The 26,555-nt window shown below is 41.7% G+C and overlaps 1 protein-coding gene across 2 annotated transcripts; it reads left to right on the plus strand.

Annotated features, from left to right (window-relative positions):
* Positions 1-16,788: 16,788 nt before the first annotated feature.
* LOC311137791 (protein Njmu-R1-like) lies at positions 16,789-25,787 on the plus strand. Of its 2 annotated transcripts, none has more exons than XM_084172378.1 (10): positions 16,789-17,021; positions 17,759-17,842; positions 19,389-19,514; positions 19,897-20,025; positions 20,163-20,223; positions 20,598-20,717; positions 21,845-21,909; positions 22,083-22,216; positions 24,035-24,138; positions 24,272-25,787. In XM_084172378.1, the coding sequence occupies exons 1-10, from the start codon at positions 16,867-16,869 to the stop codon at positions 24,482-24,484; spliced, it is 1,191 nt and encodes a 396-aa protein (XP_084028504.1). In that variant the 5' UTR covers positions 16,789-16,866; the 3' UTR covers positions 24,485-25,787. The 2 variants fall into 2 exon arrangements, with proteins under 2 accessions (XP_084028504.1, XP_084028503.1); XM_084172377.1 differs by having other exon boundaries at positions 16,833-17,021; positions 22,083-22,240.
* Positions 25,788-26,555: the final 768 nt, after the last annotated feature.

Genomic DNA, 26,555 nt, shown 5'->3' on the forward strand with positions numbered 1-26,555 from the left:
ACGACGAGTTGAGTTTTTACCAAAAAGTTCTATTTTGGTTTCATCTGACCATATGACATTCTCCCAATCCTCTTCTGGATCATCCAAATGCACTCTAGCAAACTTCAGACGGGCCTGGACATGTACTGGCTTAAGCAGGGGGACACGTCTGGCAATGCAGGATTTGAGTCCCTGGCGGTGTAGTGTGTTACTGATGGTAGGCTTTGTTACTTTGGTCCCAGCTCTCTGCAGGTCATTCACTAGGTCCCCCCGTGTGGTTCTGGGATTTTTGCTCACCGTTCTTGTGATCATTTTGACCCCACGGGCTGAGATCTTGCGTGGAGCCCCAGATCGAGGGAGATTATCAGTGGTCTTGTATGTCTTCCATTTCCTAATAATTGCTCCCACAGTTGATTTCTTCAAACCAAGCTGCTTACCTATTGCAGATTCAGTCTTCCCAGCCTGGTGCAGGTCTATCATTTTGTTTCTGGTGTCCTTTGACAGCTCTTTGGTTTTGGCCATAGTGGAGTTTGGATTGTGACTGTTTGAGGTTGTGGACAGGTGTCTTTTATACTGATAACAAGTTCAAACAGGTGCCATTAATACAGGTAACGAGTGGAGGACAGAGGAGCCTCTTAAAGAAGAAGTTACAGGTCTGTGAGAGCCAGAAATCTTGCTTGTTTGTAGGTGACCAAATACTTATTTTCCACCATAATTTGCAAATAAACTCATAAAAAATCCTACAATGTGATTTTCTGGATCATAGTTGATGTGTACCTATGATGAAAATTACAGGCCTCTCTCATCTTTTTAAGTGGGAGAACTTGCACAATTGGTGGCTGACTAAATACTTTTTTTCCCCACTGTATATATCTGTGTCACACTGCGAAGCTTCCCTTGCCTTAGGTATTCAAGTGGAAAGAATCCGTTACCATGCATTTGAGAACTCTCTCAGTGAACAAGCTAGACTTGTTTTCATACACCTAAAGGAGAGTACATCACACATCTCATCCATACGGATAATTCATCCAATGCTGGCAAAGGAAATTCTAGTGCAGCTCTCTAAAACTCTGCCACAGAGTGATATAGCAATGGATCTACTACAGGACAAAGTACTTATGTCATAGGTTTGGAAGAGGCGAATTTCTGAAGTTCATCCGAATTCTCTTCATCAGACGCATCAAAAAGAGCAGAGGAGATTCTGAGGACAGTTCATTCTCTCCTCTAATTGAGCATGTCAGCACTGAAACAGGATGCATTGAAAAAGCTGTTGATCTTTTGAAAGCAGCCTACACATCTTTAGGAAAAGATGCAATTGTTGCCCAGCAGCTTGCGCGTCTGCTTTACACAAACACAAGGTTCGAGGAAGCCCTACATTGGGCTGAAAAGGCTAAATCAATCCTGCCGTATGATACATTTGTCCTTGACACATTAGGACAGGTGTACAAGTGGTGGTTTTATCACATGCATGACACCCTTGACAAACAAGCCTTACCGCCTGAAAAGGTTACTGAAATTATAGACACAGCTCTGAAAGGAATTTCAGCGTTCCGTGCCTCAGAAAAAACACCCAAAAAAGAAAACGTTAGTCTGAACAACTCCTACTATGGGGAGGTGGATGTTGGATGCAGACTGCTTCGACTCATATCAGCAGTGGATGTTTTTTCAACCAAAGATGGGAAGTCTGAGCTGATGAAATACTTGCTAAGTGACTATATCCCACAAGCAGTTGAAAAACCCTGGCAAAGGTTCCACGGCCAACTAAAAGGAATGAATAAGAGTATTTACCATGCTCTGGGGTGCATTTCTGAAGACCTCAGTTACTTTCAGACAGACATCAGTGAGGAGGAAGAGGAACTTGACACAAGAGAGCCTGAACAAGTACACAATCCAAGGAAATGGGTGACAAGGAAGAGTGCTGTGTATGCTGGTTTTTTTTGTGACGTCCCAGATATCGTCAGCCCAATGCCTGACTTCAATAATGCTGAAATGGTCACTCACACTGAAAGTTCTGCATTCACAAGACAAATGAAAATTTACCAGCTAGGTGGAGGAAATCTCACAACCCTATCCTACCAATCCTCTCCTTGCTCCTTGACCACAATGCCAAGAGATCTGGTAGAAAGCTGAAGGCAATAATTGGCATGTATCCAGAGAATCTCAAAAAGGAAGACCTTGACCAGACAGAACTTGTCAACTTCATGTTCTGTCAGATAGCTCTTGCTTGTGCTTTACCTGGCTCTCCAAAGCTAGTTTCCTTACAGAAACTTCAGGATCTCAGTAGGAGATTTAACAGGGGAGGGAGACACACACCAGCAGCAAGTGCTCTCTTTCTTCTCTCAATTTTGTTCTGGCCAGAGGAGCCACGAAACAAGGAGCCTGATTCTGCCAATGGCCAAGTCCTCATGTCAGCAATTGATGCTCTTCAAAGACTTTGTGAGCTCAAAAATAAACATTTACCACCAAGAAAAAGTAGAATAGTAACTCACTTCTTTCTTGGAAAGGCTAGAGGGCTGAGCAGGATTGTTCATCGGAGTCAGATAGAAAAGCACATAAAGGGAACTCTGAGCTAAAGAAATCTCAAGTGGCTTGGTGGTGAGGTGTTCAAAATCCCAGAAGTTGTGCAATTGCTGCAACATGTTGATGGATGGACAGAAAATGGACAACTGTTGGTTCAAGGCACAACCAGGGGAAGCAAGATCAGGGTCATTCCTCTGTACAAAGCCTCTCTGCCAAATGCAAATGAAAATGTCACATTTTGTTTAGGTTTTTCGTTTGATGGATTGGTTGCTTTTGACATTAAAGTTCAGGAGTGAGGTCAAATGCAACTTTGTGCATGAGTGTAGTATCTGTGTTCTACATCTGTCTATATTAGTTTCTATGCTGTTACTAAGCAGTAATGCATTACGGCAGTACTATGTTACGATACCTAATAGACAGTTCACATGCACACTAATGGTCCTAAGTTGTTTTCCACAATATGTTTTTACTAAACCGCAGACTAACCTGTACTCCCGTCTCCTGCCTGGTGATATTCTCCACAACATAAATATTACAGTGGCGACGAGGTGCACAAACTGCATAAATAAACTGGACAAAAGGGAAGAATGTTGTGTGAGTAATGAAATTCGGGGAAAAAATGATGGCAATCGTCAGTTTTTACCGCCAGTAGAGTATTGCTTTAAAGCTAAGCATTGCTAGCTAAGCACAGTGTTCGGGAACTGCTAATAGTGAGCCTATTGTAGTCCAGAAATCGGCACACTGCCCTCAGGTGGTGAAGGTAAGAACTGTCATTGAACCCATTGAAAATAAGCGATCTCAGTGGAGAATATTTACTCTGATAAAGGAACAAATACTTTTTGATGAAAATGAGGCTTATAAAGACAAAATAAACATAACACAGTGTGCACATAGGACCAAATGAGTGCAGGGAATTAAGAAAGTGCAGAAAATTCTGAAAGTGAAAAACTGAAAGTGCCACAACTGTGGAAAAGTTGGACATTCACAGAGCGTATGTAAAGCTCCAAAACGCACAAAGAGCTCACAATATGTCAGACACAACACAAGAAGAGGAACCTACAGTTGAAACAGTACTGGAACTGTTCACAGTATACACAGCTCAACAACGGAAAGATGGAATCTATCTCAACATGCAGCTGGACACCGGTGCGTGTGTATCTCTCGTTCCAGAGAGTCTTCAGCCAGCATACATCCACCTTTTCTTCATACGCTGGTGACACTATTCCTGTGTTAGGGAAGATCCAGGTACCAGTCAGATATGAGTGGAAGGAGTGGACGCTGCCGCTTGTCATTGTCAAATGAGAAAAAACTGTCCTGTTAGGCAGAAAACTGACACAGAAGATCAAGATGAACTGGGGAGAAATCATCAGTCTGACAAATGACAAACCAGTGAGTCAGGCTACACTCACAAACAAACTCTTCAAAGATGGCTATGGACACAGGAAAAGTCAGAGAGTAAGAAGGAACTAAGCCTATCATTCAAAAAACACATCTGGTTCCCTATGCTCTAAAGAAAACCGTAGAGAAAGAACTGGAGCGTCTACAGAAGAATGACATCATCACGAAAGTGGAGAGGAGCGACTGAGCTGCTCCAATCATTGTAGTCCTAAAGAAAGACAAGACCGTGAGAATGTGTGGAGACTACAAGGTCACAGTCAATCGCTGCATAATACCAGAGGAGTATCCACTACCGAATGCTGAAGATCTGTTTGCCACTCTAGCCAGTGGGAAGGTTTACAGTAAGCTGGACCTGTCGTTTGCTTATCAGCAACTGAAGCTGGATCCGGAGTCAGTACAGTATCTGACCATCAATACACACAGGGCTATTCAGATTCAATCGCTTGGCCTAAGGGATCTCGACAGCTCCAGCGATATTCTAACACACAATGGATCAGATCTTGGATAGCATAGACCAGGGGTATTCTACTCTTACCCTACGAGGTCCGGAGTCTGCTGGTTTTTTGTTCTACCTGATAATTAATTGCACCCACCTGGTGTCCCAGGTCTAAATCAGTCCCTGATTAGAGGGGAACAATGAAAAAATGCAGTGGAACTGGCTTCGAGGTCCAGAGTGTGAGGGGCATAGACAATGTCATGTGCTTCATAGACGACATCCTTGTGTCAGCACCAACCATGGAAGAGCACCTTGCAATGCTGGACAAAGTGATGACAAGACTGGAGAATTACGGAGTGAGAATTAAATGCAGCAAGTGTGAGTTCCTTCAGGACTCAGTGGATTATCTCAGATACAAGGTGTGCACCCAAACGACAGCAAGTTCATCTCACATGTTCTACCATCAGGTGAAGAACATCCCATCGCATTTGCATCACGTTCTCTGTCACCAAGCGAGAAAAACTATGATCAAATTGAGAAGGAAGCCCTGAGCATAATGTTCAGAGTGATTCCTACCTCTAAGGAAGGAAGTTCCACTGCTGACAGATCACAAGCTGCTTCTGGCCATTCTTGGACCAAATCAGCCATACCAACCCTGGCCGCACTTCGAATGTAACATTGGGTTCTGATACTGCAAGCCTATGATACTGATACTGCAAGCCAATTTAAAGACAGGAAAGACCAGTTATCTACAGATCAAGGATGTGTTCTCTGGGTATCAAGGGTGGTGGTACCTCCCAAGTTCAGGAGACTACTATCTGACCTGCACAGTGAACATCCAGGGATCACTCGAATGAAAGCACTCGCCCGCCGTTATCTGTGGTGGTCTGGACTGGATCAGGACATTCAGCAGCATGTAGGTCACTGCTCACCCTGTGAAGCTGTTCACAACAAGCCTGCTACTGCACCTCTTCATCCATGGTCCTGGGCTGCTACACCATGGGAACGTATCCATGTGGACTACGCCAAGATCGACAAGCAACACTTCCTAGTTGTCGTCGATGTCCTTTCCATGTGGATGGAAGTGTTCCCTACACAACTGACCACAGCTGAGAAGACCATCAATCTACTCAGAAACCTGTTTGAATCCTTCGGACTTCCCAAGTAGCTCATCTCGGGCAATGGCCCTCCTTTCACATCGAACGACTTCAAATCGTTTCTCAAAAACAACGGAGTAAGGCACATCCTGTCACCAACTTACCATCCTGCATCAAACGGAGCAGCGGAGAGAGCTGTGCAAACCTTTAAGAAGGCCTGGACAAGATTCAACGTTCAGTCTGTGCCCACCCACCAAAGGCCTGCCCGCTTCCTGTTCACTTACCGGAACACACCACACAAATTAATGGAATGTACACCAGCTGAACTGTTTCTGAAATGCCAACCACATACTCGCCTGACACTTTTGAAACCAGACCTGTCAAACACTGTGGCTAAGCACCAGCTACAGCAGACGAAAGACAGACACTCAAAGACTGTCAGAGAATTCAAAGACGGAGAGAGGGTGATAGGGTGTCTGAAATCCCGTACCAAGTGCCTGTGGAACCCAGGTGTGATCCTGCGACGCAGAGGACCTTTGACAAAATCGCCATGTCAACTTTCATGTGGATCATGTGCTACGGTCCAACGCCCCAGCAAAGACATGCAGAGAGAACGAGAACAGCGCCCTCCAGGACTATGCTCCTGACTGTGGGTGTACAAGAGGTTTCTGTACATTTTGTTACAATACCATTTTAGAATAGACAGCTACAGTATCTGAAGCCCTCACCAAGCATACTGTACGTTGGACACACCTGAACCTTGGACACACCTGAAGTGCTGTGAAGGCCTTACTCCTTTTAGTATGACAACAATAATGTATTTACAAAGACTTGCCTTGATGGGTACTAGCTCAACTCCAGCGCCTTCAAAACAATATGCACCATATTTACTACCCTTCACTTCTACAAACCTACAGATGTAGGATCTTAATTTGAGCCAGTTTGCTACAGCAGGAAAATAATCCTGCAGCAACAGGAAATGTGAATTATTATGTGGATTATATAATATATGGACATTTTTGTAGGGGTTGTAAGGGGAAATCAAGTCTGAAATATCAAAGTGGAAATTACAAACTTCAGAAGCCTTTTTAAACCTCAAATACATTACAAGTTAAAAATGTCCTGATTTGCAGGAAAGTTCTTCTGTAACAGGGTGATCAAATAAAGATCCTACATCCGTAAATGAAACATAAGAAACAAAGCCACATGTTATATTTGTCAATCAGTTGACAAGCTTTGAAATTAAAGGTTATAGCTAGGTATGATTTCCCCAAATGTCCCATGCGCATTAAGGAAATTACAAAAATGTTCAAGGTCTTAAGCCTGCTAAAATAGATAGCTAAATAAAGTGTGCTGTGTTTAACTTTTTGTGAGAAATCATCTAAAAACAGCATTCTAACTTAAGAAAAATAGTTACCATACAAATCTGCATGTTTATCTCTGTTTAAAGTGATGTTGATTTTGAAGAGTTGAGGCCAGTTTATAAGGGAGGTTTTTATACAGATTGTTTAAATGCAGATTTGTAGAAAAAAAAAAAAAAAGCAAACAATGGCATGTAGCTTCTAATCACAAACAGAGCTACTGATCGCTGTTACCAAAAGGAACAATTTGAGCTAAGCTAATACACAACACATTTCAGGGCTTCAGACTGAGACCATTTAGTTGCATTTGGCTGTGCGAGTTCAAATTTGAATTGGTCGCATCAGTGCGAGCTGCACATTCTACATGGTCATCTCACTCAAAACGTCCTCTTTTTTTTTAGGAGGCTAAAACCATGATTTGGTCAAATAGTAAAGTACAGGTAAATGCCAAAATAAAGGAAACACCAACATAGTGTCTTAATAGGACGTTGGGCACCACGAGCCAGAACAACTTCAAAGCACCTTGACATAGATTCTACAAGTGTCTGGAACTCTATTGGAGGGATGTGACACCATTCTTCCATGCAAAATTCAATAATTTGGTGTTTTGTTGATGGTGGTGGAAAACGCTATCTCAGGTGCCAAATCTCCCATAAGTGTTCAATTGGGTTGACATCTGGTGACTGAGACGGCCATGGCATATGTTTACATCGTTTTCATGCTCATCAAACCATTCAGTGACCACTCGTGCCATGTGGATGGGGGCATTGTCATCCTATGGGGGCATAGCCATGGTAGCCAAAATAATTGCCTGCCCAGCATTTATGTACATTACCCTAAGCATGATGGTATGTTAATTGTTTAATTAACTCAGGAATCACACCTGTGTGGAAGCACCTGCTTTCAATATCCTCATTTACTGAAGTGTTTCCATTATTTTGCCAGTTACCTGTACATTATCCTCATGATTCCTGTAATGAAAGTGTCTGCCTGCCCCTCTACCTGTTTCGCTGGGGCCTGCTGCTGTCTCAAGCCAGCCACTCTCTCTCTCCTTTCCCAGGGTAAAAATGCTCCAGGATAAAAAAAAATTCTGATGGTATAACATTTTAAAATCCTATTGCGGGGAAAACACAGCTATCCTGTTGTCACAGTTGAAAGGAGGTTATCAGCTTTCTGTAGGTATAATTTACATTTTCAGCTCTCAATTTTAACCTCAATTGCAACTATTTTACAAGCAAGCTATTTGATATGACTTTGAGATACAGAGCGTGCGAAATGCGCATTGGCCATTGCGATTAAATAGGCCTCATTGGGCAGTAGGCTACAACTGCAATGTTTTTTTGGACATAAAACATGTACTGTTAGATTAATACATGTCTACTAGCAGTGGCCATTATATTTAGATCTAGCAATCTAGCTAATGTGTTTTGAGTTTCCACTTACTCAGGTGGTGAATTAGCCCCAAATAAATTAGCCTATGATATTAGTGCACATAAAGATAAAGGCAAATTAATCTCTATTGAAAATATTATAAAAGATTGTGGAGCCCTATTTTGACAATAGCCTAATAGTCAACCCAAAATGCATGACAATCACTGGATTAGGTTGCACATTAAAATATTTTGAATCACAACATGAAAAGATGATGAAACAACTTTCTTGAATACCATCTCAGTAGTCTATTACACTTTTTAATAAAGCATTGTGAATTACTTTATAAGATGATACTCGTTTTTTCTATTGTGTAACGGCGCAAATAAAATTTGGTGCGACCAAATCATGGGCTGGTGCCACTGTAAAAGAAGTCACGCTGCTTACTTAGCGAGTACCGCTTTCCCACCCCGATTTCGGCCCATACCTGGCATGAACTCGGGACCGTCCTCCCTTAAGCGTGTTAGCCGATCGCACCACCTCAAAAGCTAGCTAATGAGGCGACGCAAGCGGAGCACTTAAGGCTGAGGAGTAAGTTTCACACATCTCCATGTGCTACCCCACCAAATGAAAAAACATTTAAAGTTTGTTTCTTAGCTGAGGTCTATAAAGCACTAAAGGCAATAGACACTAAAAGGTCTGCAGGTTCAGACAACCTGGATCCCTACCTCTTAAAGATAGTAGCTGGTATTATTACTGAACCTGTGGCTCACATTTTCAACTTCAGTCTCCTGACCAATTCCATACCCAGGGAGATCCCTAGGACGCAAATAACTATCGTCCTATTTCCAAATTCCCTATCCTGGCCAAAGTCTATGAATCCCTAGTGAACTCACAGTTAAAATACTTCTTAATTGAAAATAACATACTGAGCGGGGTTCAGTCTGGCTTTAGATCGGTGCACAGCTCCACAACTGCAGCTATGGCAGTGGCAAATGACATCATAAATGCACTTAATAAAAAGCAACATTGTGCTGCTCTGTTTGTTGATTTATCAAAGGCATTTGATTCAGTTGACCATGAATTGTTGCTAGCTAGACTCCGTAACATTGTGAAGGGGACAGTACATTGGTTTAGTAACTATCTTTCTGACAGAACACAATGTGTATATGCTGACAATCACAAATCGAGCTTTCTTGAGATTAATAGAGGTGTGCCCCAGGGTTGCATTTTAGCTCCTGTGTTGTTCTCAATTTGTATTAATAATCTGGGAAATGGGATGCAACCAGCAAAGTTGCATCTATATGCAGATGATACAGTTATATATTCCCGTGCTCCTTCTCTGGTTCAGGCTGTTGAAGAGCTCCAGACTGCTTTTCAGTCACTGCAGACCTCCCTTTATGGTCTCAAACTGGTCATGAATGTACAAAAAAACAAAATTCATGACCTTTATCAGAGCTCGCACTGAGCCAGAGAAGGTTAGCATTGTCACATCTGGTGGCTTATCCATTGAAAAAGTGTCATCCTACAAATACCTAGGTACAGGTATGTTAGTGCCACTGAATTAATTTTGAATTTTGATGGGAGACTGTTACAGAGGAGTGTAAATGCTTTTTTTTAGGCTGGATCATGTTGTTGAACTGTATTGTTGTATGTTTTAATTCTGTAATGTACTGATTGTTGCTGCCTTCTTGGCCAGGTCTCCCTTGAAAAAGAGACTCTGGGTCTCAATGGGCTTTTCCTGGTTAAATAAATGGCTGGTCTGTTGAGCATGCCTGGGGGAGTGGAGGGGGCGGGCCTGAGTCATGTGGGGCATACCTGGCTGGTGGCCCACTGGAGGTGGCATACCTGGCAGGGACAACAACAGGTGGTTATTATTCTCATATATACATTTTGAGTGCTCGTGATGGTCAAAGTGACCAGAAGAAGAAAAGTACTATAGACGTAATGTCAATGTTGTGGCGATGTGAGACATAAATGCTAAAACAAATTATATCTGAAAACAAATGCTGCACAACTCTTTGAGGACTATGTGGTGTATCTGTGGTGCAAGACCAGAGGGATTCAACGTTTCATTACAGAGCTATGGTGCTTGAAGCTATAGTGGATTTCTGCAGTTTTGTACAGGTGTGTCTTAACCTGACAGCCCTTACCTGGTGGCATTCCTGGAATCTTCATGGGCATCCCTGGTCCTGGAGGCATCATCAGGGGCATCCCTGGTCCTGGAGGCATCATCAGGGGCATCCCTGGTCCTGGAGGCATCATCAGGGGCATCCCTGGTCCTGGAGGCATCATCGGGGGAATCCCTGGTCCTGGAGGCATCATCAGGGGCATCCCTGGCCCTGGAAGCATCATCAGGGGCATCCCTGGTCCTGGAGGCATCATCCCACCCATGGGCGTCATACTGAAGACCAAATGGAGAGAGAAAACACATCATCACAAGAGTTCATAGTAAAATGACTATTACATGACTGTTTATTAGACCTAAAGAATGTCCAAATAAACTTACCAGGTGCTGATTTGAGCAAACAAATGTAGTGGAGAAACTGTAAGGGGGAAATAAATACTAGAAAAAAACGATTTGGTAAGACAGTCATACAATCAGCAATTATCAGTCAATGTCTATGTATAAGCTTCATAAATACTTAAGCAAGTAATGCATCTAGATAAGTCCTAGTAATAACACCAGTGTCATCTCCCCTGGAGGCATCCCCAGTGCTGTGGGGACGGGGGGCATCCCTGGCTGGGTCATGGGGGGAATGTAGCCTGCAGCTGGCGGCAGGAAGGACGATCTGGGCTCCTTGTCTTCCTCATACTCATCAGAGTAATGTTGGGTGTTCAGCTTCATCTTCTGACTCTGTCAACTAACAAACAACTAACTCAAATGCATTATCAACCCCTTAGACTAGTCAAGAAAAAGATCATGATCATTGACAGAAAAATGTGGTGCAGAAGAATGAATAATTCTGGTTCATGTTAATGGTTAGTTTATAGTCCCTCGCAACTGTATGCAAACATTCCAGCTGCTGTCATCACACGTGCTTGCGGATGATAATGATCGTGTCACAATTATTAAAGACCATTAATCAAACCTTGTGTTTTCTGTTTAAGCACTCTTCTTCTCTCCTCTATGATTTCCCTGGAATACCCTCCATGCCGTAGATTTACAATTCAATATTTGTCCTTCCAGGTATTGCATTTGGGATTTAATCAATGGTTTCTTTGTCTATGTAAACGCTGGATATGCGCAGCACTGTGGGATACTGCATTTAATGAGCATTGGATATACTGAGTATAATGCAGTGTTTTCACTACTTACCGTTAGGTTGTAATGAAAGCATGCCGACAATTACAAAAGTGAAAACATGGCATATCTTTCTGAAAGCAAAATCAGTCACTTCAACAAACTGGTGCAGTGACCCCATGTCCTTACCTGCATACAGTGGGTGGCCAATTCCGGCCCTGTGTACAGTTTATTGTGACGGGATTTTTGAAGCATTTGGCCTTCTGGTGCTGAATGACCATTTCTTTAATCGTCTAAATCTCTGCAGCAGTACGGTACCTTGTCTTTACAAGCTTCCACATCCACAAAGTGAAAATTATGGCTATACCCTGCCCATTCCTAAAATGTATCTTATTAAAAATGTATTTTAAACCTAACCCTAACTTTTACCACACAGCTAACCTTATGCCTAACCTTAAATGAAGACCAAAAAGCTATTTTTTGTTTACATTAATTTTTACAATATAGCCAATTTTGACTTTGTGGGTGTGGAATCTAGTTAAGTGATAATGCCTGAGAAGCCGGTGTTTGGAGGATATATTGGCACGGTGTTGTTAGGCCCGAGACAAAGTTGAGGGCTGGCAAACCATGCCAATATATCTTCCAAACACCGGCTTCAAGGGCATTATCACTTTTCTACAATGGGTTACCAGGGTCATTCTACAGATTCGGTGCCTTTTGTGATTGAGGAGGATGAAACAATGAACATTAAAATCTTAAGCTTTTTTTTATTTGATGTGACAAAGTAATGTGTGTACTTGATAGAAAATACCTTTTCCCATCTCAATGTAGAGTATTAAGTTATTATTCTGTATTATTTTCTCAAACAAGTCCCAATTTAATTCAACCCCGTCACAGTCATTTTGTTATTCAACTATTCATTTTTCCAATAAGCTTGAGATCAGCTTCTGGCATAATCTCACAGTTTAGATGTCCCTTGTAAATAATGGCATATTGTAATTAAAGAGAAAATCAAGAAAAACTGACCAACACCATCCTTTCCAGTTTACGATGAAGAAATGTCTAATCTAACTCCACATTTTCGCAAGAAATGTGCAAGAATGCTGCGTAATTCCTGACAAAATTGAAATAGCCTTATTTACCCTGATTTAATACACACAATAAAAACACTATTGATGTTATATTTTGTGTATTTAATACAAAAATGTAAAAAAATAATCTCGTAATAGGGATGAATGCACCGCAACAGGGTTGAAAATCATGTAACAGGGTTGAGTGAAAAGCATCACGTGTCATATGTTTTATCTTTTGAGATCACTAACATGTTGCCATTTTTTAAACATTTTAAACATTTTTAAACCTACTGTCAACATAGCTTTTAAAATGTAAAGAATCTAGATGAAAGCTAGACAGAGTAAAACACATTAATGAACTAATAACAGTAACAACATTTCATTGATTTCATAAAAATATCCATCTGATAATGGCAGGAGTCTGTTTGAACATTGAGCAAACATCTTAACATTGATAACCTATATAGGTCACATGTTGCCATTTTTTAACATTTTAAACTACTGTCAACATAGCTTTTAAAGTTTAAACAATCAAGATGAAATCTAGACAGATTAAAACACATTAATAAACTAACAACAGTTACAACATTTCATTGATTTCATAGAAATATCCAGAGTAATGGCAGGAATGTCTGTGTTGTTTGAATGTTTGAACATTAAGCAAACATCTTAACATTAATAACCTATAGGTAAGCCTACAGTTTGTTCACCATTTTTACTGAGAGAGCCTAGCCCACACTTCCTTCCTTTCCATGTGCCTAGAAGTCACCGGTTTAGGGGGATCAATGTGTTCCAAGATGTCCTCAAATGGATACCACAGGATATCATCAAGAAGTGGCCAGAAGTACCTATTTGGTCCAGCACAGCACATGCATTTGACCTGCACATGGGATTCATCTGTGGCTAGAATTATTCCGGGATAGAAATCGTCATCATATTTGGCCACGCACCATTTCCCGCATATGTCTGGATTTGCCCAATCAACCTCCCTCTGTGACACGACTGATGTAACTTTAGGGGTAAATGTGAAATGTTGTGTATTGAAACACTGGCATTCCAGTTTCTTGTTGTGGACTGTGCACATACAGCTTACATCACGGTAGGCAATTTGCCTTGCAGCCACACAAACAACTTGGTGGATCCGCATTGTGGATGGAACTACTGGCAAATTGGCTGGCATACCTTGGACGGCTTTCTCGATGGCCTCGTCTTCAATGAAGTAAAGCTTGATGGCAGTGTTGTTCTCCTCTAAGACCCTGTACAGAGTATGAGCATTTGGGATGTCACATCCTTGACTTATCAGCCTGTCTGCGGTTCTTTTTAGGGTTGCACCAACACCATCTGGTGCTCCCTTCCCATGCCCTGCTTCAAAGAAATTCCAAGACCCTGCCCTCAAGCCCCTCTTGGCCAGTTGTTCACTAGCCAATTAACTTGCAGATAATACTCCTAAATATGTCAGTACAAACCAGTCGGCTAGTGAACATGAACCCCTCACGCACCAGTTGCCAAGGCAGTATACTGTATGTCTTTTTAGACTAGTCTTCATTTACATTCTCTAGTCTTTTTATGCATTACCAAATTATGCTTTAAAGCAACAAAACTTTATTTTCTGTTGATTGTGTGTCCATGACCACCACCACCTCGTGTCTTAAAGATCTTACATTTCCAGGAGAATTACCTGACCACCGGCGCGCGGATGTCCCTCACCTTCCTCTCTATGTGTGTTTCCTTTCTGCTGCTGTTTTTTCCATTGTTGAATCTGAAATTGTAGGTCAAGGTCAAGTCAATGACCTGCTTACTCTTCAAGACTAAATATTGTATCCTTTTAATCACTATGTAGTAAAATGAACATGAACTTGCAGATAATACTCCTAAATATGTCAATGTATATAGGAGAGAGAACAAATTAATTGTCACTTTTTTAAAGTTATTATTTTCAAAAATTCCTCGTACTTTTAGTTGATACTGTAAAACCGTAAACAACAAACATTCAACAAGAAAATATGATTGGTATTAAGCAATATACATTAAATATTGCTAAGATTTAACAGCTATTCAACCCTGTAACAGCCATTCAACCCCGTAACATTGAAAAATGTGATGGGGTTGAATGTGACAGGGTTGAAGATTTTGTGCTAATCTGTTGCTAATTCGGGATGCTAGCAGCTAGCAGTGTGCCACGTGGCCTTATTCAACAAAAGACATTGTTATACTTCATAGCTATAAAAACAATTCTTGGTAAAATCTTAACTATGAATTCCCCCCCCCCCAACAGAGTTGAATACCTGAGATTGACAAAGCCCATATGTGCTTAAAAAACATGAAATATTTATAAAAAGTGAGAGAGCAGCTTACCACTTGTCACACCAGGCTTCTCTGAAGACTTGTATGATGTCACTTCCTCATAAATGATGTCCACAGGATCAAACCATTATTTAATTGTGAGTGGGGGTATTGTTGCGTTACGGGGTTGAAAGAAATACAAGGACAGGGGTAAAAGCCTGAATTTCTCAGAAAATAAAATGTCTTATGCTGAGAAAATGGATTATGCATAATAAGGGGGCATATACAATTAATTTAACAAAAACAAAGCATTATTATTTAACACTGTGTACTCAAAATGAGTCACGCCATTTGCATGATGGTCAATAGGGACAGGCGAAATTCTTAATACTCCTAAGAAAAGCAAACATATAAGTATTGAAATTCATCTCTGTTTAAAATCATATTCTCTACTCCATATTAAAAACATGTAAAACTTTGAAATGTTGTAATTTAAGTGTAGTTTGATAAATGTTCTGACAAGTTATAACACTAGTACATCTTGGGACACTGACAATACTGAAATGTCACCGAATCTGTAGAATGACCCACCAACATATTCAAATAATGACTGACATATTTTCATTAAAAACGTTATTTTTATGAATTTATTCTTACTATTTCATCCTTCCACAAGATATAGTCCTGACACAAATCTAGGGTTGCTACCCAAGCCGGCTGGTTGTTCGTTCTATCGGTTCGGTAACGGTTGCCAGAGACGTGATCCAGTCGTTTAGTCTTTTTGTTCTGTATCTATGGACGCAACCCAGTCGTTCGCAACCCAGTCGTTCGTTCTAAGTGTTCTATTGCCATATTGGCTGGCAACGTTCTTATCCCTTGCTTGCTGGCTAGCCAACTATAGCTAACTTACAGTCATGTCAAACAGTGCAGCCAGAAAACAACAAAGTAGCTGCATTTGCATTTGTTAAAGCTGTTTTCTAGTGACATTTATTTGGATACATCCATAACAATGAGCTAATGAGGCGCAATTTCACCTGGCATAGAACATGTGCTCTCTCCTCAGGACACTGTTGTTCAGAGGAGCTAGAGCTAACACAATCACTTCAAACTGAAGCTGGAAAGACTGCAAACTAGCTGCACTTCATTTCATTTGACCTGCTTTCTATTGACATTTCTTTGTATATATCCATAAAAATTGATGCCAGCTGGCTGGCTGAGAAACGTTGCCTGCCTGTCTGTCTTGTCCCGACTCCCGACACATTCATTACTATGGGAAAGCTGGAGATCGAATTTGAATATTGAAACAATGTTGCAAATGTGGAGAGACAAACCACATGGTTTATGCAAATCTCCGCTGTTGAAAACGAAATGTTAGTCTAAAAGAAATGTGAGATAATGTCTAGATGCTTTTTATAGTGGAGATCAAGTTTATACATTGCTTGGCTGGGCTGATGAGACAGTGGATTGCACAGTCAGATGGAACAGAGTAAATAGGCATTTTAAGGTAATAGATTTAGCCGGTGGTAAATTGTGGAATAGACACCGGCTGGAATGCGGTTTTAACCAATCAGCATTCAGGATTAGACCCACCTATAGTATAAATATAAAACAGTCCATCGGCCATCGGATGTAAACCTTCAAAATACAGGTAAACAGTAACCACTAGCGGCTGTTCAGGCTAATGAACGCCAATATCCCAAAAGTTATTTAGGCATTGTTTGTATATTCAGAATCTTCTTAAACATTAACTTCATTTTACCCATTGATACGTGGCTAGAAGTGTGCATAGACCTCTGATCATTTGGGCATACTTTTGCTATGTTGCTAACTGATGTGATCAGTATCTTTCCTGGACCTAATCATGTCATAGCAAATTTTACACGGACCTTAAACAACGACGGATTCGTGGAATTACACGGCGCATGCGTGAGTCAGATCATGGATCTTTAGAAATAATGATAGACTCGTCTGTTCAGTAAAGGAATCTGTTAGTCTATTCACATGCCTAGTATTGTTATTATTTCTTATCCAGTTCAACCTGCATCCTAAATAACTGACCGGCATTTCTCGGTATCTGTCATTTGTTGATACGTGCGAAGGAATCATGTTTACCTCGCAAACTTCAATGCAAACGTCCTCCTTCCAAGATTCAATTGACGTGGAAGAAAAGGATACGGATTATGACAACGAAGAGATGGGATATAATCAGAAAATACAGTTGAACTGTTACTATACCATTTATTTCTACCAAGGCACCAGGTAATCTTCTCCATCTGAATGTTCTGTTTGAGTGTATCTAGCTTTACATGACTTGCCTAGGTAAATAAAATAATAAATACAAATCAAGAAATGTGTTTTGACAGTACACAATGACCTAAACTAGGGCATTATCTGGTATGCAAATATCTGCAGATGACGTGTAATGTTTACTTGCCTTAGCTACTAGGCTATAGAGAATCTATGGACCTCGGCCTCTCACCCTTCTCCATAGGGATGAATGGAAATGCATTACCAATCACACCAATGTCTGACTTTGTTGATATTATTAGACTCATTGGAGGTTGCAGGTTTTCACAATGTACAGTATTCATGCTCTGACTGGCTGTCATTAGTGGAGGCTGATGGGAGGAACTGTAGGAGGATGGGCTCATTGTAATGGCTGGAATGGAATCAATGGAACGGTATCAAACATATGGAAACAACATGTTGTTCCATTTATTCCATTCCAGCCATTACAACGACCCCATCGTCCTATAGCTCCTCCCACCAGCCTCCACTGACTGTCATAATGTCATCAAGTTAGTCCAGCTGCATATTGAGGCCAATTTCTCTGTCACTATATAACCACTTTCTCCCAAATTAACTGGTTCTCGGTGGACATCAGCTGTGGATCCTGCTGCTGACTTACTGTACTGTCAGTTCAGACTTGCAGATCTGTTCTCCACTAACTAACCACCAAGTCATGAGTAAAGTAACTACCTACAGTACCTGTCTAGATCTGAGGCAGCTGCAGAGGGCAACGTGGCATGGAGCCAGAGAAGAACAGATTCCACAGCCAGTACCAGTCAGGAAGACTTTAGGTAACCAAGGTCTCCCCGTGACCCGTCCGTCCGTTTCTCTAGTGGTTGTAATTCTGTGGCTTTCAGTCTTGTGCTTCTCTGTCGTATCCAAACCTATTAACCTGGACTCAACGCTGATTATTTCCTGATTGATGCTGTGTTCTGTCTTTCTACCCATCATGATGTCGTCAGTGTGCTGATGGCTATCTGGGATATGGAGTCACAAAGCCTAGTACCTATCTACCTCCTTCTGTATACACTGTTCATGCTACTTATTTTGGGATGTCCTCTTTCTATGACGTGAAGTTTTTTCAGATGATGTAATGATGATGATATAGTAATGTGATATGATGTTATTAAAACATGTTATACAGTGGGGGAAAAAAGTATTTAGTCAGCCACCAATTGTGCAAGTTCTCCCACTTAAAAAGATGAGAGAGGCCTGTAATTTTCATCATAGGTACACGTCAACTATGACAGACAAATTGAGATTTTTTGGGAGAATGTCATATGGTCAGATGAAACCAAAATATAACTTTTTGGTAAAAACTCAACTCGTCGTGTTTGGAGGACAAAGAATGCTGAGTTGCATCCAAAGAACACCATATCTACTGTGAAGCATGGGGGTGGAAACATCATGCTTTGGGGCTGTTTTTCTGCAAAGGGACCAGGACGACTGATCCGTGTAAAGGAAAGAATGAATGGGGCCATGTATCGTGAGATTTTGAGTGAAAACCTCCTTCCATCAGCAAGGGCATTGAAGATGAAACGTGACTGGGTCTTTCAGCATGACAATGATCCCAAACACACCGCCCGGGCAACGAAGGAGTGGCTTCGTAAGAAGCATTTCAAGGTCCTGGAGTGGCCTAGCCAGTCTCCAGATCTCAACCCCATAGAAAATCTTTGGAGGGAGTTGAAAGTCCGTGTTGCCCAGCGAAAGCCCCAAAACATCACTGCTCTAGAGGAGATCTGCATGGAGGAATGGGCCAAAATACCAGCAACAGTGTGTGAAAACCTTGTGAAGACTTACAGAAAACGTTTGACCTGTGTCATTGCCAACAAAGGGTATATAACAAAGTATTGAGAAACTTTTGTTATTGACCAAATACTTATTTTCCACCATAATTTGCAAAAAAATTCATAAAAAATCCTACAATGTGATTTTCTGGAGAAAAAAAATCTCATTTTGTCTGTCATAGTTGACGTGTACCTATGATGAAAATTACAGGCCTCTCTCATCTTTTTAAGTGGGAGAACTTGCACAATTGGTGGCTGACTAAATACTTTTTTTCCCCACTGTATGTCAATGTCACATCATGCATCTTACATAGTGACCAGAAGGAAAGAGAAGTGGGAAGGAAGGTTTGAAATAGGCTCTGTGACTCACATGGGAAACTGGAAGATTATTTTTCACTGTATCTGTATCTAGCCTTCATGTTGTGTTGACGTGGCATTTGGTCATCGGCTTCCTTCTTCATCTCCTCTTTGGCTGTCCACTTCCTCATCAGCTCTGATTGGTCGCCTGTCACTCTGTTTCCATCGTAACTGACTCTTGCCCCACCCACAGCCTCACCCTAGTGGACAGCAGCCTGCCGGCAGAGGCGGAGCCAGAGCTACGATGCTACATCTCCCGGAGGCTGAGCAAAGGAGCCCTGCTGGGGGGCATGGGAAACATTGCCACAGTGGAGCTCAGGTGACCTTAACTAACTTAAACTAAGGGCCCCATTCCAAACCAACCCATCTCTCCTTTCCTTAGGATCTTGTTGAACCTAATTTCAAACCAATCCAGCTTTAATATCCTTAGGAACCAGTTGACCCCCTCTCACAGATCTGATTGGATTGCTTAGGTTTGGGATCAGCAATATAGTAACTGTATATAGGCCTTTGTATATAGGCTTGTGTGTCTCTGGCTCTATCTAGCCAAGCAAGGTCTTGGTTTGGAATCAGACCTAAGTATTCTCTCCTTATGTATACATCTGAAGCAATGTGGCACCAATTAGCCTGCACACTTCTAAAGTAATGTAAACCCAGTGTTTTACATTCATAATAAATATGTGTTTGTTGTCCCATCCAAGTGTCCCAGAGGCGGCGGTGGGATGTTACTGCTGTCTCCTGGAGCAGGAGAGATCCCCAGAGCAGCTCGACGCAGACGGCAATGGCTATGTGATCTGCCTCATGGGAGGCTCTGAGAAAGGCCTCAACCTATATCCTTTACAGGCTAACGCAGCTCTTTCTGAATCATAATAATGTAGTCAGTCTAGACTTGTATTGTGTAGATGGGTACTGAAACTCATAAACCATTAATCATTCAACCGTAAACCATTTCCTTAATCAACTGTACATTCAGACTCGAACTGGACAAGTACGTGCAAGGCCTGCAGAGCAGTCTACAGACTCCTGAGGTAAGCAGGAAGTGGAATCACCAAAATAATATAATTGTACTGGATTCTATCATCTCTTGGACAGGGCTCCTTTGTAATAAACACATTTCTATCTGAAGGGGACTCACCTAGGTTGTGTTCAGTAGGGAGAAAAAACGTTTTGAAACGGGGAGGTACTACCTGAAGTTGTCCAATAAGAACACTGATTTTTCTTCTCCATTGTGAAACGTTTTGCTATCAGTGTGCCCTACTTAACACCACCCTAGATAGATAAATAGAAAATGACTACAAAAATAGGTAGTCCCATGTCCCTGTGTGTATGGTTATAACAGTGTTATCTCTCTCTCTCTCTCTCTCTCTCTCTCTCTCTCTCTTTGTGTGTGTGTGTTGTGTAGCTGGTGAACCTAGAGACCGAGATCAGGCCCTACCTGAGCATGTGGTACGAGGAGTCGGTGATGCACATCCACAGAGTGGTGCAGATGGTCCAGGGGAGTATCAGCTTCCTGCTACATGCTGTGAGTCACCTTTGACCCCTCATTTGACCATTACCATAGTGATTAATTCCCCCTGCACCAGTGACCCCCCCCCCCCCCCCCGTACCAGTGATCTCCCCCCTGTACCAGTGATTCCCCCCGTACCAGTGATTCCCCCTGCACCAGTGATCCCCCCTGCACCAGTGATCCCCCCTGCACCAGTGACCCCCCCCCCGTACCAGTGATTCCCCCCGTACCAGTGATTCCCCCCGTACCAGTGATTCCCCCTGCACCAGTGATCCCCCCTGCACCAGTGATCCCCCCTGCACCAGTGACCCCCCCCCCGTACCAGTGACCCCCCCCCCGTACCAGTGATTCCCCCCGTACCAGTGATTCCCCCCGTACCAGTGATCTCCCCCCTGTACCAGTGATCTCCCCCCTGTACCAGTGATCTCCCCCCTGTACCAGTGATTCCCCCCGTACCAGTGATTCCCCCCATACCAGTGATTCCCCCCTGTACCAGTGATTCCCCCCTGTACCAGTGATTCCCCCCTGTACCAGTGATTCCCCCCCTGTACCAGTGATCCCCCCCCTGTACCAGTGATTCCCCTTGTACCAGTGATTCCCCTTGTACCAGTGATCCCCCCTGTACCAGTGATTCCCCTTGTACCAGTGATCCCCCCTGTACCAGTGATCCCCCCTGTACCAGTGATTCCCCTTGTACCAGTGATCCCCCCTGTACCAGTGATTCCCCCTCCTTCTTTCAATACATTTACTTCCCCTCCATGTTTCACTATGTAATTTGTTTGCTTGTCCATATACCCACTCACTTTACTTACTTGGGCTGTGTCCACTAGCTAAAGCTGTAATTTAGTATTTACTGACTAGTAGCCATCTTGCTTGACAAAACAAATGAGATAAAGGAAGTGGAAACAAAAAAATGCGAAATGGGACATTCTCAATGTATTGTATCCTCACAAAACATCTTCACGATTGTTGGCGTCAGTCACGCAAGTGCATAGTTCAAAGCGCTATGTTGCTCATAGGGTTACCACTGTATAGCTTAGAGCAGAAATAAAGTTCCAAGAGTAATTGTTGACTGGTTGTCATGTAGGATAATGTTTTGTTTAATATGCAGCGCTGATCAGGCCCATGTCATTGTTTTGAAGGCTCTGAGTCACATACACGTGGAGGTCACCAATACAGATGACAGGACCAAGGCTGATGTTGCTAGGTGAGTTACTTTAAAGGTCCAGTCAAAATTGGTTTTTCTGTCAAATTATGTTTAATAAATTAGTATCACTTCTGAAAGTAATCTGAAAACACATAGTCTTTATTCCTGTGGTTAAACTATAAGAATATACAGTATTCTGTGAATATGAATGAATATGGTTAATGTGTGTGTAGGTTCATTAAGGCAGCCAGTCTGCAGGGTCTGGTCCAGGAGGACACTACCTCAGCCTCTCTGTGTAAGGCCTCAGAAGCCCTTACTGACCTGATCATAGACTGCTCCACCAGCCCTCCTACACTCTCCAACACAGGTCTGTGTAACTGCTCTAACCTGTGTACATATACACACGGTCATAAATATACACACACACAGGTCTGTGTTACTGCTCTAACCTGTGTACATATACATATACACACAGTCATAAATATACACACACACACAGGTCTGTGTAACTGCTCTAACCTGTGTACGTATACATATACACACGGTCATAAATATACACACACACAGGTCTGTGTAACTGCTCTAACCTGTGTACATATACACACGGTCATAAATATACACACACACACAGGTCTGTGTAACTGCTCTAACCTGTGTACATATACATATACACACGGTCATAAATATACACACACACACAGATCTGTGTAACTGCTCTAACCTGTGTACATATACACACGGTCATAAATATACACACACACACAGGTCTGTGTAACTGCTCTAACCTGTGTACATATACACACGGTCATAAATATACACACACACACAGGTCTGTGTAACTGCTCTAACCTGTGTACATATACACACAGTCATAAATATACACACACACAGGTCTGTGTAACTGCTCTAACCTGTGTACATATACATATACACACGGTCATAAATATACACACACACACACAGGTCTGTGTAACTGCTCTAACCTGTGTACATATACATATACACACGGTCATAAATATATACACACACACACAGGTCTGTGTAACTGCTCTAACCTGTGTACATATACACACGGTCATAAATATACACACACACACAGGTCTGTGTAACTGCTCTAACCTGTGTACATATACATATACACACAGTCATAAATATACATACACACACAGGTCTGTGTAACTGCTCTAACCTGTGTACATATACACACGGTCATAAATATACACACACACACAGGTCTGTGTAACTGCTCTAACCTGTGTACATATACACACGGTCATAAATATACACACACACACAGGTCTGTGTAACTGCTCTAACCTGTGTACATATACATATACACACAGTCATAAATATACATACACACACAGGTCTGTGTAACTGCTCTAACCTGTGTACATATACACACGGTCATAAATATACACACACAGGTCTGTGTAACTGCTCTAACCTGTGTACATATACATATACACACGGTCATAAATATACACACACACACAGGTCTGTGTAACTGCTCTAACCTGTGTACATATACATATACACACAGTCATAAATATACACACACACACAGGTCTGTGTAACTGCTCTAATCTGTGTACATATACACACGGTCATAAATATACACACACACACAGGTCTGTGTTACTGCTCTAACCTGTGTACATATACATATACACACAGTCATAAATATACATACACACACAGGTCTGTGTAACTGCTCTAACCTGTGTACATATACACACGGTCATAAATATACACACACACAGGTCTGTGTTACTGCTCTAACCTGTGTACATATACATATACACACAGTCATAAATATACACACACACACAGGTCTGTGTAACTGCTCTAACCTGTGTACATATACATATACACACGGTCATAAATATACACACACACACAGGTCTGTGTTACTGCTCTAACCTGTGTACATATACATATACACACAGTCATAAATATACACACACACACAGGTCTATTGGAACGGCTCTAACAAACACAGACACCCTTCCTCAGTCACAAATATAGATCTGTGTTACAGCTGTAGCCACACCACTCTACAAAACAGTCTTTGTACATGTACACACACAGACATAGAATCGCCAATACATTTTCCATGGATGATCGTCACAGACTACACACTGGCTAATCTCTCCGTCATCCGTCTCACAACCTTTTCCCACAGTCAGTAACCGTTTCTGTGACGACTGGATCCAGTCATTCCTGAACGCAGCAGAGCGCTGTAACCCTTTCCTCCTCAGACAGATCCTGGAGAATTTCAAACTCAAGGTGGGCAAACGCACAGCACACAGACAAGTGGATCATTTAAAAACATTATATAAATACTGTATGTCCAGGCCATGTTTAAAATGGCTTACTGTTGTCTCATCCATGCTCTTTCTCTCTCCCCCTGTCTCTTCAGGCCATCCAGGACATGAACAGTCTGAAGCGATTCATCCGTCAGGCCGAGTCGAGTCACTACGCTCTGTTCCGCTGCTGCCAGTTCCTGCAGGGCTGTGGGAATGGGGACGTGCTGCTCCAGAACGCCCACGCCGAGCACAGCGACCTCCCCGAGGCCTGCAGCATCATCCGCGTGCTGGACGAGTTCCTCAGCGAACAGCAGGCCCAGGGATGAGGGACACTGACATACCGCAGCCACCAGGGCGGCGATAGTTCAACTCTAATCGACATTGACATACCACAGCCACCAGGGCGGCGATAGTTCAACTCTAATCGACACTGACATACCGCAGCCACCAGGGCGGCGATAGTTCAACTCTAATCGACATTGACATACCGCAGCCACAAGGGCGGCACTTTTCCTTTACCTTTTCCTTGACCTTTGGTGTTTTACATACATGTTGTTGTTATATTTGAAGTGGTCAGTGTCTTCCATTTGCGGTGTGATTGAATAGCATTTACCCGGACGAAACAGACCAAGTATGTTGCATCTGAATCAGAATTAACTGTAAAAACCAGAAAGATCCAAAGTCATGCTAACACTAGTGTTTTCTTTGCTAGTATTAAAACATGCAGTACTATAAACTAATGGAAACACTATCAGTATGTTTAACCCATACTATAAATCTCAACATCGGAATCATTTGTTTCACATGTCCAAATGTTGTATTTTATTTATTTATTATTAGTGTTGCTTGCTTGCCTTTTGTCTGCATGTCAGTGTGCTAGCTACATACTACAGTACAAGCCTGCTTTTCTGCATAGTGGAATCACTTTAATCAGCTTTTGTTACTTACTCAATTTCACTGCTGCTTTTTGTATTTCTGTTGCTGACTGCAGTCTTTGTCTTATCTAAAGATATTCCTTAATCTGGTTAATCCTTACATTCCTTATTACGGGAATATTACAGTGTTGTAGTGGCAAAAACGTGTTGTAGATCTACTTCACAGGAGGCTGCTGAGGGGAGGACGGCTCATAATAATAATAGCCAGAACGCATGGAAACCATGTATTTGATACCATTCCACTCATTCCTCTCCAGCCATTACCATGAGCACGTCCTCCCAAATTAAGGTGCCACCAACCTCCTGTGATCTACTTTCACTGTATATTAAGTTACAAAAATTACCTTCACAACTCTTCACCAGCCCTATTATAATGATAGTATGTTCAGGGCAAAATAACCCACATTATTTATTGTGCCTGTATGACAGCAACTAAGTAGGATATATTTTCCTATCAATGTGTCTACATCTCTAAAAGTACATAATGGTGAAAATGAAGCAATATTGTCTGTGAAGGTGTGCCCTTTAAACTGTGAACCAAGTGACATGTTAGTCGGTGTGCTATTGCATTGGACAATGTTGACTGACCATACAACCTTTAACTGTGCATTTAAATCTCCTGTACAGTTTAATGTCTATCATATTGATCTGTAGTTTGTCTTATAAGCTGAAACAAATAGTAATGTGAATCCTCTGTGTGGACTGAATCATGAATATGTGGTCTGATTTCTGTCCATATGAAAGAATAGGGTCCCAGTTTACCTATATAATTATGGCCCTGCCTACACCTAACGACTTGTTTTTTAAATGATATGAGCAAAAAATATTCCACTTTATTTGGAGTGTCAAGCCAGACAAAATTAAACGGGCCTATTTATATAATGAATATGATTTCGGAGTGCAGAAATTATTAAATATTAAAGCATTAGACCTCTCACTAAAGGCTTCAATCATACAAAAACTATACTTAAATTCGAACTGGTTCTTTAGTAGATTAGTAAGAATGGCCTTTTTCCCTACATTCAGATTACAACATCTCACTTTCGGTTATTTGAAAATGAAATAATCTCAAAAATATCGCTATTTTTAAAACAAGCAAATATTATAACAAATATTATGGTTAAACTCAAATATACTAATTGATTTAAAAATATATATATATTTTTGGATTAAAAAAAACCCGGTATAATCTTTGTAGATGATATCATAAATAGGACTGGTGGAGTTATGTCACACATGCAGTTAACAAAAATATATGGAAATGTCTGCTCTATCCAAAATTACAACCAACTGATTGCAGCATTACTGCAAAAATGGAGGAGGCAAGTAGAAGGGGGAGGAGGTAAGGAACTTGTCTGTCAGCCCTGCATTAAAGACTAACATTTTTCTAAAGAAAATTGTGATAAATAACAAAGTAAACCAGATTTGTTTAAGGACCAAAAAAATGACAGCTGCGCCATAC

Source organism: Coregonus lavaretus (assembly GCF_964263955.1).
Source record: "Coregonus lavaretus genome assembly, chromosome: 2".
NCBI lineage: Eukaryota > Metazoa > Chordata > Actinopteri > Salmoniformes > Salmonidae > Coregonus > Coregonus lavaretus.